At 38.3% G+C, this 14,772-nt stretch overlaps 1 protein-coding gene across 1 annotated transcript in view; it reads left to right on the plus strand.

Annotated features, from left to right (window-relative positions):
• LOC130681264 (bromodomain adjacent to zinc finger domain protein 2B-like) overlaps positions 1-8,549 on the plus strand; it is a 108,053-nt gene extending 99,504 nt beyond the window's left edge. The window contains exons 23-24 of the mRNA XM_057493901.1: positions 4,793-4,929; positions 5,204-8,549. Of these exons, the coding sequence (XP_057349884.1) occupies positions 4,793-4,929; positions 5,204-5,423 (357 nt within the window). The 3' untranslated portion in view covers positions 5,424-8,549. The remainder of the gene's footprint in view (positions 1-4,792; positions 4,930-5,203) is intronic.
• The last annotated feature ends 6,223 nt before the right edge of the window (positions 8,550-14,772 follow it).

The following is a 14,772-nucleotide window of genomic DNA, read 5'->3' on the forward strand; positions in this document are numbered from 1 at the left end:
TTCTTTGCAGTGTACCTGAAATGTGCATTTACCCCAACTAAACTGCTCACCCCGTCATGTGGTCCCTATCTGTGTAACGAGAGATACATAGATGTGTATGGCTACTGTATATTTGTTAGCAAGCCGAATGTTGATTACTAATATGAATTAGGAATTGTGGTGTGTTTAATATCCCAATAACTGTTCTTCATAATAGTATTGATTTTAAATGATTTTTCATGTTTTATAGTACTGCCAGGTCTGTTGAAAGGGCGATAATGAAGAACTGCTCCTCCTTTGTGATGGCTGTGACAAGGGCTGTCATACGTACTGCCATAGACCTGAGATTACAGCTATACCAGGATATACAGATATACAGGACACTGGCAGTATCCATGTGGTATAGCTGTAATCTTAGGTCTATGGCAGTACATATGACGGCCCTTGTCACACATAAGAGGGATCAGAAACTGAACCTTTTAATGGCCAGATCAAAATAGAGTTACAGAGTTTTGTGAGGATTTTTTTGAGATAGAATTCACATAAAATTCACTTTTTAGGTGTGCAATTCAGTGGTTTTTAATATATTCAGTTACATATGATCACCACTATTTAACTCCAGAACATTTTCATGACCATAAAAAAGTTTCCTTGTACCCATTAGTTGTCACTCTCCCCTTCTCCCTCAGCCTTTGGCAACCACTACTCTACCTTCTATCTCCACGGATTTCCCTCTGCTGGTCATTATATATAAACGGAATCATAAAATAGTTTGCCTTTTGTATCTGCCTTCCCTTAGCACAGTAGTTTCAAGTGCTAAAGGGAATGGTCTGGAAAGGAAAAGAGGCAATGGGCAGGTGGGTGTTTGGGACTGAGTTTATGGAAAGGTAGTTGCCAGTAGTGATGAGGTCAGGCGAGTAAACAGGGAGAAGAGTGCCTGACGGAGGGGACATCTAGTAAAGAGTCTGGCCCTCAGTTCATGCTGCCCCTTACACCTCTTACTCCTTACTTTATAACTCGGCCAACTCATTTTTTGCTATATTATCATATTGCTTTAACCAATAGGTATGAGCCTTCACACTTCTAATTTAAATGTGACTGGCAAGAGACTTAAAATGTATATGCTTATTATCAGACTGCGTTCATACAAAAACCCCTCTCTCGGTGCCATGCTCAGTGCCCCTCCCTAAGCCAGTTCCCATCTTGTGCCTCAGATCCCGCCCCCTTGTTCTCTTCACCTGCATCAGCATCTCGTCCTCCCCTGGGTTCTTCTCCTTAGCTTCACTTCTCCTGCATCCACTTCCCGCATTTCTCTCCTTTCCTTTACAGAATAACTCCTGCTGGACAGCTTTGTTCTGATTCTCTCGGACTTCTCTTCTCCAAGTCGCTCTGGGACTCTTTCTAGTCAGATTCTCACCTTCACAGCTTCTCTGAAAGTGCTCCTATCGTGGCCATTCGTCAGTCTGGGGATCAGTGCTTAGGCCTCACCTGACCCACCCATCAGTTCCAGAGCACACCCTCCTTGCAACCCTGTGTTCACTTGGCTTCTAGTACCATACTTGGTTTTCTTTCTGCCTTTGCTCCTTTTCAGTTTCCTGTGCTGGTTTTCTTACCTTCTTGATCGATAAGCATTGGAGTGCTTTCTTAGCTTCAGGGTTATCATCTGTAAAGTGGGATAGCATCTGCCTGGCGGGGTTTGTAAAGATCAAATAAGTTCACGAGTGTAAATATTTTTATGAATTTAAAGTTCTGTGACCCATTTATATTAATGTGTATGGTATTTTAGACTGTTTTACAGAATAGCAGAGGGTCTCACGTGGCATCATATTTACTAAGTTGCTTTCTTATTACGTGATCATCTTTGTCATCTATAGTCAACTATAGTTTAATAATAACCTTTATTGGTTGTACATGAATTATCTTTTAGTTTAGTCACAGTGAAGCTATAGAAAGTTTCTCTAATACTTTATGAATTACTAACAAATTAGGGTTTTAAGTCCTGGGGTATCATCTGGTAGGCTATAGGAGATTTCTGTTCCGATAAATTTGGTTAAATAATATTCTGGCTCTCTCTCATTCAGGGTATAGACCAGGAGATGTAAAGATCTATAACCTCATTCCAGCCCTTCTATGTAAATACAGCTTTCTGAGCCTCTTCCCTCTTCTTAGTTTTTTAAATGTAGTGAATTAGATGTTATATTTCTTGTAGCAATGAAAAATAAACATTCTATTTTGATTTATAAGGATTTTTAAAGTTAAATTTTAGAAATATCTTCCTAGTTAATTCATGGTTATTTACAAATTTTTATGCTGTATACCTTGTACTCCAATGGCTATTTCTATACACATTATTGTGGTTAAGTATTTTTATCCTGTGTGTATGTGCATATTAATGCCAAGATATATACATAGAATGAAAAAGCCTTATGTGTGTATGTATACGTATTTATACACACTCACAGAGACACACACACACGAGAAGTTTCAAAGTCCAGTGCCTATGAAAGCCACACAAATAACACAGAAGAGTTGAGACTATGGCAGACAGGGAAGTCATGCCCCCATTTAAGTGTCAGTCATCACTCCTGCCAATTGTTGTCATGTAGACATGTAGGTCCAGTGTTCTAGGATCTGCCAATATTTCAAGATTATGGATCTTTATGCATGTCCTCACAAATGTTAAATGTTGGCAACAAATTCAGAACTTTTACAAGCATTATGAGCCAAACATTGTAACAACACATGCTGTGGGCTGTTTACGGTCTGTGAGCCACCGCTTTACAACTTCTGATACATAAATGTACAAAAACAAATATGCGATGGTATGTACAATCTGATAGGTCCTGCTTAAGACATACTGAAGGTCCTCTGTGCATTCTAACAAGGTAGAAAGGGTGCAAGGGAAATATCTCTGTCTAATAAAGTAATCAGGTAACTGAATAAAAGCTTGTTTTTAAAAGTGTATGTGCACAATCTAATGAAGTAGTCTGACAAGTATCAATAATTAAAGAAACAAAAAGAGACTTTATTACCATTTTGTAACAAAAGTCTTTGGATTCTGTGGTTTAAATTTCACATTTTCTTACTGTGAGTATTGTTAGAAAATGATCTCAAGTAACATCTTAGTTCAAATAGGAACTAGAAGCGTTAGCCCATTGTTCATGAAATGTTCTTTTTATGTAAGACAACTATTCAGTCTTACTTAATCTTAATTAAATGGACATTTTCCTCATTATATATTCAGCATTCTCTTCTCTTTTTTTTATGATTTGGGGGTTCTAAAAGCTCAGTATAATATGAAAACTCAATCGGATTTTATTGAGTAAAGATTAATAAACTAAATGGAGAAGAGACTTAGTAAAACATTTTAATTATTTCCATCAGTGCAAGAGGTAGTGATTCTTTGATATGATATGGGAAAGGTGTTAGATTTATAGTTTGCCTTATTTTAATCCATTAAAATAACTCCTTAATTATGCATTTAACATCCCAATAGAGTACCAAATAATTGTAATTGCTTAAAAGCAGTTTTTAAAAAATGTTGGTAAAAGAATCATGAAATCCTCAAGGAAATTGTTACGAAATACTCTAAAGTAATGTTTTCCGCCAAGTTCAGTTCAAGAATATAGGCAACATTTAATTAGGGCTAGACTGAATATCTAACTCCACATTCTAAGATTTTTATTTCAAGATTTCTTAACAGTCTGAGTAAGGAGTAAATAATTTTCTAGAAGAGGATAAACGCTGTTCTAAAGAATCAAAACACAAACCATATATTACCAGTGACCTTGCATATTTCTCTTCTTTGATCTGTTATATTCATTGTAACTTTAATTCTCAAAATAGATGCTTATTTCCCAATTTCTAAATTGGGGGATGTTGGGAGGAGGCTGGGTACTCATTGTTACATCGATGTGCTGCCTACAAATTGTTAGACTGCATAAGGGCCACATTGGGATTCGTTTGTTTTTTTCCATATACTTTCAGAGCTAGAATGACCTTACCAACTGAGTGACTTATCTTCTTCTACAGATAAGCAAACAGAGCCTCACAGATATTTTTTTACAAAGTTCCATAGCTAATTACTGACAGAGCATAGCTGGCATTCATACACTTAAATTCCAAAGATGATCTATTTTATGCTATTTCTTTACTGTTTTCCCCAAAAACATCTTTTTTTTTTTCTTCTCCTCATCTTTAATAACACTGCTTTGTTCACACCTGGGAACCACAAGTTTCTGGAACTCTCTTCTTAACAGCAAATGCTTTTCTGAGAAAAATAACAGTTTCCGGAAGATATGACCGTTTATAAAAGACTTTTGTTCCTATTTGACACTTCATGAGCCTTATTTCATGTTTCGGGTACCTTTTTAATAACCTCCTCAACTTTCTTATTAGTATTCTCTATATTTCTATGTATATTCACCTTTGTTCTTAATTATATTGTGCTCTAAAGGATAGTCTTAATATTCCTTCCATTAGTGACATTCAGTTCATTCAAAAGAATAGTATCTTTGATTCGTTCAAAGTCTAAAGGAAAACTGCTAAGTTCTGTAGCACCAAACATGGTGCCGTGAGATCAACATCTTCGAGTTTTAAGAATTCTTTAGAGTTTTCATGCATCATTAGATTTTAGCCTAGTATTATCGGAGATCAAATTCATAGATCTCTTGAAAATAATAAAACTATCAACTTTTTGGGTGAGAAAGAGTATTCTTTTTGTTTATTCTGTCAGATTTTCATAATTTAAAATAATAGAAGGGCTATAGAAAGTTATTTTCTTATACCTCATATATTATTTTTTTAATTAAAGGCAAGTTCACTGAAAAGGGGCCGCAAAAACAGAAAAAGGAAAATAGAGGAAAACACCTGCGGTACTGGAGTAAAACAAGAACGCTGTACTCGTGGAAAGAAACTGAAACAGGACAACTCTGACCCGACTCTTGGCAGGTATTCTTTCTGTTCCCCTGTCCTATATGTTCATAACACCCCACTGTATTTGTTTAAAGACCGTCCACCATATTAAAGGTGACTTTTTGACTGTGTAAATAGGAACTTTCCTATGTAATGTAAACTCTGTACTATAAGTAAACGTATCCTTTCATCTTTTTTTATGAATTAATTTGCATTGTCTTTGAAAGAGAATGAAAGCTAAACTTTTACTAAAGGTAGATAACTCTAAAGCATGGATATTGATTTCAAACATTATTTTCTCTCGTACAAGCCTTACTAAAATGCAAACTCGTCTCAATAAAGACATGAAAAAAAGAAAAATAGAAGAAAACACCTTCACTAACTTACCAAACCAGGAAAGCTTTAATTCTGTAAAGAAAAGGAAGCAAGACCACTCTGACCTGACTCTTTCCAGGTATAATTTTTGTTCCCCTGTCCTATATATTCATAACATCCCATTGTATTTGTTTAGAAACCTTCCACCATACTAAAAGTGACTTTATGACCGTTTGTGTAAATAGGAATTTTCCTATGTAAAGTCCACTCTGTACTATAAGTGTATTCTTTCATGTGTTTTTATGAATTAATTTGCATTGTCTTTACTTGGAAGAGAATGAAAGCTCATCTTTTCCTAAAGGTAGATAACTAAAGCATGGATAGTGATTTCAAACATTACTTTCTCTTGTACCCTTACTGAAATGGACAGTCATGAAGATGCACGGCCTTTTGTAGAACTGCCGGAGTGCAGCACACGGAGTCGTCTGCGTTTCCGCCTCAGGGATGGAAGACACGTTTTTATTAAAAGTGCGTAAGCAGCTTTATAATAACATGTCTGGTATCTGGGGGTCTCGTCAACAAGAAATAAAGTGGTTAAACACACACACAGAGCAGTCTTTCAAGAATGATCATTTTCTTTTAAACAAATACAATATCCCTGAAAAAAGGAAAGCGTGGTGTGCATATTGGCTACTTTGGGCTGGTGTTTTCATCACTGGTGGTACATACTCAGCAGGAGCAGCTGGGCAGGAAGTAGTGGGCATGGTATGAAAATGGCAGTTGGTCCAGTACTAATTGTCACTGTACGTGTGGGTATCATTTGTTCTGTGACTGACTTGCACTCGAGGTGCCCTAGGGTGAGTGTATCCTCAAGCCCCTGGCACGGTTCTCCTCAAATAACCAAAGTCCTCCTAAGCCTCTGCTGCCACCCAACTACAGGTATCCACAGCATACTTTCATTCGGATGCACGAGGCCTTCGCCGTAACCGTCATCATTTCTGTCCTGGTTGCTCTGTAGATTATAGATCCCGGGCCGACCCTCAAGTTTGTATTTCGATTGCCATTCAAGTGGTAATCAATGAATGATGACCAATGAGTGCTCTACTGTTAAACCCAGGATATCATCCATGGGAAATAATATGTAGAGAATAAAGTAATATTTATTTAGTTGTTAACCATAGTGCAAATCAAGTGAAAGTTATGTGTGGGTATGGGGATATCTTGAACTCAGAAGAATTAAGTTATCATAAATGCACAGTGATCTCTTTTCCTGGTTTCAACCTCAAAATGAAATTTGTTAAAAGCACTAATTTTAAAATGAGGGTATCTAATCTGCCTTTGGTACCTTATGCACCCCCTCTGTTCTCCTTTTTCCATTTCTTCCACCCCCAATACCTTTTCAAAATATTTAAAATCCTATTCATTTAGCCTCTCATTAAACACATCCTCAACATGGAAATCTGATATCAATCATTTACTCCTTATTGTAAGTTTTCTTTGTGGGCTTCTTTCAACGTTATTTTTATCTTAAGTATTTCCATTTAAGAAATGAAAGAAGTTTGTGTTGTTAAAATAATTCAATTTCAACTGGAAGTTAAGGGAGGTATTTAAGAGAATCAAAATTTTCCTTCCAGAGAAATATGACTGTCATACAACACAGGGAAACTAGTAGAGCCTTATCTACTAGGAATTTCACTTCAATAAGATCTCTTAGGCTTGCTTGAGCCATTTTATAACTCTACCTTTAAAAAAAGACTTTTTTTTTTTGGTATCACTAATCTACAGTTACATGAAGAACATTATGTTCACTAGGCTCCCCCCTTCACCAAGTCTTCCCCACACACCCCTTCACAGTCACTGTCCATCAGCATAGTAAGATGCTGTAAAATCACTACTTGTCTTCTCTGTTGTACATCCCTCCCCTAGCCCCCCCCCCACTGCACATGCTTATTATAAGGCCCCCTTTCTGTTTCACCACCCATCCTCCCCAGTCCCTTTCCCTTTGGTTTCTGTTAGTCTGTTCGTGGGTTTTGTGATTCTATTGCTGTTTTGTTCCTTCAGTTTTTCTTTGCTCTTATACTCCACATATGAGTGAAATCGTTTGGTTCTTGTCTTCCTCTGCCTGGCTTATTTCTCTAAGCATAATACCCTCTAGCTCCATCCATGTTACTGCAAATGGTAGGATTTGTTTTCTTCTTATGGCTGAATAATATTCCTTTGTGTATATGTACCACATCATCTTTATCCATTCATCTTCTGATGGACATTTAGGTTGCTTCCAATTCTTGGCTATTGTAAATAGTGCGATAAACGTAGGGGTGCATCTGTCTTAAAAAAAAGACATTTTTTTTAAAACTTCAACTATATACAATTGAGGTAATTCCCCTAATTTCCTTGAGCCCTTCAATTTCCTTCCCCCATATATAGATAACTTTAATGTCTTCCCAGTCAACCTTTTATATATTTGTTTAGCCACATGTATCTTTAAAAATATGTAGTGTGAAATGCTGGGCATAGAAGTCACAGGGCATAAATCTGTAAAGAAGTAAAAAGCTAACCTTTTCAAGGAATATTGCTTCTCTCTCACTTACCAACTTTACATTTCCCTGTATGGCCCCGGAAGATGACTGGTTAGCCAGAGACGGGTAAGATTCCTCAAGGGAGGAACAACCTAAGACAGGCACAGTCGCCGGGGGGCCATCAGGTGAGAAATTGGGGATCAACAGAGGTGAGGCTTAGAACCTCACCCCCCGTTTTGAGAGAAATCTGCATCCGTGGATGTTTTGTTGCCCTTGTCTAGCTTGGATTAATATTTAGTCTATAGGCACAGACCTGATCATCTACATTTGCCCTCTTACAGCACTGAACTGTGTTTTCCACCTTTATCTTGCATCTACCTACCACTTCAGCATTTTATTAAAAAAAGAAGAAGGGAGAAATGTGGGATTCACATATAAATGAAGTATAAAAATCAATCGAATAATCATATCTGACTTGATTGTTTATAGTTCATGATGCGTGATGAAAACTGAAAGTTTGTGTGATATGACTGCCCTTGCACACTGTTCACCATGTAAGAACTTATTCACTATGTAAGAACTTGTTCACCATGTAAGAACTTGTTCGTTATGCTTCAGAAGATTGGAGACTTTTGAGAATTAGGCTTGGGGTTAATCAATGATTGTGCATTGAGTCCCCTATACAGAATTTTATTGTTAACAACCATTTGATCAATAAATGAGAGATGCCCTCTCAAAAAAAAAAATAAATAGTGTCAGTACCAAATGATTTCCCTCATTTGTGGAGTATAACAACGAAGCAAAACTGAAGGAACAAAAGACCATCAGACTCCAAGAAGGAACTAGTGGTTACCAGAGGGGGAAGGGGTGGGGGCGGGGTGGTGGGGAGAGAGAGAGGAGGGGGATCGAGGGGGTATTATGTTTAGTACACATGGTGTGGGGTGTCACGGGGAAAATAGTGTAGCACAGAAGGCATATAGTGAATCTGTGGCATCTTACTACCCTAATGGACAGTGACTGCATTGGGGTATGGGTGGGGACTTGATATGAGTGAATGTAGTAACCACATTGTTTTCATTGGAAACCTTTATGAGTATATCAATAACCTTAAAATTAAAAAAAAAAAAAAGTGTGAAGGATATATGTACATGCAATGTTTTTAGACTTATCAGTTGCATTATACTAGAAACCTCGTTCTGTTTTTGTTTCAAGTTGAATAAAATATATAAATCTAGTTAATGACTTTGATGCTGTAAGGTACTCCATCACAGGGATATATCACATGTAACATCCAGATTTCTCTAGGAATGCAAACTTAAGTTTTCTGCAGCTCCTTGTCACTGCAATGACTTCTCATACATGTCATATGTGGACTCATGGGTAGAAGCCAGTTATCAAAATGGTCCCAAATGATTCTCACCTTCTGGTATTCATGCCCTGGTGTAATCCTTTTCCACACTGTATCACGGTTAGCCAGGATGACCGGCATAATATGGCAGAGTGATGGCAGGTAAATTCCCAGACTAGGTTATAAAATATGCTGTTGCCTCTACCTTGTTCTCTTGGATCACTTGGCTCTCAGTGAAACCAACTACGGAGAACGAAGAACTGCACCAACTTGGAAGCCATGTGACTGTGGCATTTTAGAAGTGGATCCTTCAGCCCAAGACAAGCGTTCGTTCAGATAACTGGAGCCCAAGACAACATCTGGACTGCAACTTGCTGAGAGATCCTAAGCCACACAACCCAGAAAAGCTCCTCGTAAGGTTTATTTTCTGTTTTTCAGTATAATTGGCATGCAGTATCCAATGACACGCATATCTCAGAGACAATGCCGGTTCAGTTCCACACCACAATAAAGCATCTCAAGCAAGAAAGTGAAATGGATTTTTTGGTTTCCCAGTGCATATAAAAGTTACCTTCACACTATAGTCTCTTAAGTGTGCAATAGCATTATGTCTAAAAGCCTGTGTACATAACTTAAAAATACATTGTTGCTGAAAAATGCTAGCCATCATCTGACCTTTCAGTCACTTGTGATCCAAGGTCACCATAACAAATACAATAATAATTTAAAAGTGAAATACGATGAGAATTACCAAAATGTGACACAAACATCAAGTGAGCAAATGCTGCTGGAAAAATACCAATAGACTTGCTCAACTCAGGATTGCCCCAAAACGTCAATGTGTGAAAACCACAGTATCTGCAAAGTGCAATAAAACAAGGTGTGCCCATAGTTTAGGGTGTATATCATAATGTTTCAATGTTTTTATATATTGCAAAGTGACCTCCAAATGTCTAGTTACCGTCTGTCACCATACAGTTATTAGAATATTAGTATATTCCCTCTGCTGAACCTTACATCCTCATGACATGTATATTTTGTAACTGGAAGTTACCTCTTAATCCCTGTCACCTGTTTCACCCACTACCCACTGCTCCCTGCACTGGTAACCAACAGTTTGTTCCTTATCTATGAGTCTGTTTTGTTTTACGTTTGTATTGTTTTTTTAGTTTCCACATACAAGTGAAATATGGTATTTGTCTGTGTCTGATTTATTTCACTTACCATATTACCCTTTAGGTCCACCCATGTTGTCACAAATGGCAAGGTTCCATTCGTTTCTATTGGTGAGTAATCGTCCTTTGTGTAAATTTATCTTCTTTATCCAATTATCTACTGATGGATAATTAGGTGGCTTCCATATCTTGGCTATTGTAAATAACGCTGCAGTGAACGTGGGGGTGCATATCTCTTTGAATTGGTATTTTGGATTTTCTTTTTTTAAGTTTTTGAGGGACTTCCATAATGTTTTCCTTAGTGGCTGCACCAACTTACATTCCCACCCACAGTGTACGAGGGTCAGGTGGTATCTCATTGTGGTTTGGATTTGCATGCTCCTGATGATTAGTGATGTGGAGCATCTTTCCTTGTGCCTGGTGGCCATCTGAATTTCTTCTTTGGAGAATTGTCTCTTCATATCCTCGGCCCACTTTTTAATCGGGTTATTTGCTCTTTGGGTGTTGAGGCTGTAACATTTCCAGAACATCTTGCCTGGCTTTAGTATATCTGCATATCAATAGGGGTCTGAGGTGGAAAGAAGTATGGCTTTAGTGCATTTGCATCTTTCCTGGGGTGGAGAAGTTCATCTCCATATCAATGGGTGATTACCTGGGCAACAGAGGGCTTATCTGTACCTGAGAGGTGAGAGGGAAGGGGGGTGTTGTGGCTGCTTGAGCAGAGAAGAGAGACGGCCAGGGACTGCAGTTTGTGAGCAATAAACGGGTTTTAAACTTTATTTCTCCATTTAACTGATTTTGGTTTTTAGGCGTATTTTGCCCGGGGATTTCCTTTGCCCAGACTTACAAATGGTCAATATAGTCTTTTGGTATTTAAGCTAATACATTAGAGATCAGCAAGGTGAGAATCAGCAGGCAAGTCATTACATGATTAGGGAATTAGACCAAACCTCTGTGGTAAACAGATTACAGCTTGACCTGAACATCATAATTTTCTACCACAAGCAATCTAACAAATACCATTTCCAATGATAAACCTCCATGTCTTGAGGTGGACACAATAAGAAAACCCAAACCTTTCAATATTACCTAGAAATTTTTGTCCTAACCAAACAGACTTATAAACACATTTTAAAAAATGAAAACATACAAAATAAGTATAGATTCAATTAAAAATACTTAGTACCAGGGTATGTACGTGTTTGCTAAATCTCTCTTGTCTTTCTAAGTGAAGGCTAATGGTTATTAAGTACTTAACAGTCTCAAAAGCAATAGCTTCCTCAGAGGCCCCTGCTATTGACATGACGTCTCATTTTAACTTTCAAGGCTAAGTTCAAGATATCTGATGCTTGTAATTTTCTTAATCCACTAAATGACATAGAGAAGTTTATTTGGATGTGAACATTACATTAGACAGTTTTTGATTATTCAGCTAAATATCAGGTAACATTTCCTCACAGCGGTAATAAAAAGGAGAGTGGAGAGGAATCTTGGAGTGATGGCTACATTATGGCATAGACTATGGTGATGGTCATGGATGTAGATGTACAACTCAAAAGGCTGTACACATGAAATATGTACAGCTTTTTGTGTATCAATCATACCTTCATAATGTTTTTGTTTTTTTTTAAAGAGCCATTTTTAAAAAGCAGGTGCTTGGAAAGTAACACGGTTTGCTTCACTGAATGGACAAATGGCCTTGCTGGAGAGAGATGTCTAAAACTGCATCCACTTACAAGGGTCAGAATGCACCAGCCCAAGGCTGCATGGCACCAACAAGGGACCTTGGCCTTACTTCTGGATGCTGGTGACTTAAGAGTCCTTCTTGTTTCTCCCCACCCCTATATACCTGTTGTCACTGGGACCACCGAAATTGGATTTAGGGAGAATTACAGTCCTGTTTTCTTCTTATGGCTGAATAATATTCCATTGAGTATACATGCCACCTCTTCTTTATCCATTCATCTACTAATGGACACTTAAGTTGCTTCCATATCTTGGCTATTGTAAAAAGTGCTGCAATAAACATAGGGGTGCATATATCTTTTTGAATCTGAGAAGTTGTATTCTTTGTGTAAACTCCAAGGAGTGGGATTCCGAGGTCAAATGGTATTTCTCTTTCTAGTTTTTTGAGGAACCTCCATATAGCTTTCCTCAATGGCTGAACTAGTTTACATTGCCACCAGCAGTGTGGGAGGGTTCCCCTTTCTCCACATCCTCACCAGCATTTGTTGTTATTTGTGTTTTGGATGGTGATGATCCTTACTGGTGTGAGGTGATATCCCATTGTGGTTTTAATTTGCCTTTCCCTGATGATTAGCAACATGGATCATCTTTTCCTGTGCCGGTTGACCATCTGAATTTCTTCTTTGGAGAACTGTCTCTTCATATCCTCTTCCCATTTGTTAATCAGGTTATTTGCTTTTCGGGTGTTGAGGCGTGTAAGTTCTTTATATATTTTGGGTGTTAACCATGGGTTATTCGCTTCTGATGCCCCTGCCACCTCCCACTTCTCTGCTATCCAGCCCAGTACCTTCAGGGAGTGAGGAATGGGTGCCAGTGGGCATGGGACTCTGTGCTGGGGCCCAGTATCATGAGTTTGCAAATGTAAAATAAAGGAATGAATGAATGAATCTCCTGTATTTTCTTTTTACAATTTAAATTAACATCCTTCCAAATATGTAAAAATGGGGGTGTTTTAAAAATACAAACAGCAGATAAAAAGTATTCCACATCTGTTAATTTCTATAATGATTCACAACTTTTTTCAGATATTCAAATGGCATTTTATGTCCTTAAATATTATTTTATACATTTGTTCACATAGGCACTGTATTTTTGTTGCATTTATTCCTAAGTGTTTTTCCCAATTAAAAAAAAATTCAAACCTACAGAAAAAAGGAACACCTCATTTACCCTTCATCCTGGACTGATCAGTTGTTCACATTTTGCCATATTTGCACACCATCTCTCTCTTTCTCTTACAAAGCATTTTGAAAGTAAGTTTCCGAAACTGGATCACTCCACTCCTAAAAAATTCTGCATGTGGTAAAAGTGTAAGATAAATTTTAGCCGGAATAAGCCGGTGAAGAGAGGTAACAAAGGGCCAGGTAGTTTACTTGAGTGCAACTCCCGGGTGATGTTCCGCGGTCTGGGTATTACAGGCCGGGGAAGTCACACCTGGTCAGGGAGGTGGGGGCTTGTAAGGGGTTAGGAGGGGGAGGAGTGGGCAAGCTATACTAGGGAGCGTGGAGAGGTATGATTGGCTAAAGGTGACATAATAGACTAGAAACTTTTTTCCTTCCAAGAGGGAGGGGGCTGACATCCGCATCTTAGTTGGCCCATCAGAAGGATGGAATTCAGGGAGAGCTGTCCCCTTTCCATGTAAGGCATGGACCTTGGGGTCTGGTCTGTTCTCCCCCTATGGCATCTCTCTGTTCTGTTTGCATGTCCTTGTTTTTCCTTCCTCCAGCCTAACATTATACACTTGAAACCAATATAATATTGTATATCAACCATAGTCTAATTTTAAAAGAATGGACTTTAACTCTGAGGTAATAATGGGCACAGGAGGATTTTTAAAAACTCATTTCTGGCGTTCTAACACTGCTTTATTTATTAATGTCATAGCTGCAGGAAATGGAATGTCCACTGCTACTAGAACTCCAGTCAGACACTAAATAAACCATGACAAGCCTAGAGATGAAAAGAAAAGTCAAGTGTTATAAAGAAACCTTGATTATAAAGGAATGCCAGTGATGCCGGGGTTCTTGTTCCCGAAGCCGAAGAATGAGCTTCACAAACACTCAAGGTAGGAGAGCAAAGTACAGGCTTTTATATAGAAATAAAGTGAGAGAATAGAGCTCCTAGCTCACACCAGGAGGGGATAAGAGAGCCCGTAGTGGTGCATTGTCTAGGGGGTTTTATAGGCAGTTGAGGATTTTTTGAGAACATGATAAAAACTTAGGGGTGTGGACTTGCATCACCTGCCCTGTCCTCAAGGTGGGCTCGGTCATAGTCTGATTGCCAGGGCTGACAGCGGAGTCATGGGTTATGAACACTCAGACACTCCAGGCCAAGTTGCTCCTGGCCTTTTGACCTTTAACTCATCTCACTGAAGATGTCTGTATTCTTAGGTATCTTTCGCTCGAGAATTAGTGTGACCTTGACCTCCCTGCATAACGCTTAACAGAGTTTCAATGGGGACTTCTTTGCCCATTGTTACATTGCTCTGACTGTAAATTTTCTGCCCTGCTTTTCCCAGAGGACCTCACCCTACTCTGACTACACCCACCATCCCTGTCTCAGCAGTATAGTTCCACAGAACTTGTTATTTTCAGCAGAACATTTTCTTGTTGGAGTCACCTGATTTCCTGCAGAGCATACCACTCTCTATCATTGATCTTTGTAATGGCGATCCTAAGGATCCACACTCTAATTTCTTTTTTCTACAGCATCAAGGAAAACTTAAATTATGTTTATTATGATTTCTACCTCCTCTATCAATCAAAATTTCTTGGAA

Source organism: Manis pentadactyla, chromosome 16 (genome assembly GCF_030020395.1).
Source record: "Manis pentadactyla isolate mManPen7 chromosome 16, mManPen7.hap1, whole genome shotgun sequence".
NCBI classification, from domain to species: Eukaryota; Metazoa; Chordata; class Mammalia; order Pholidota; family Manidae; genus Manis; species Manis pentadactyla.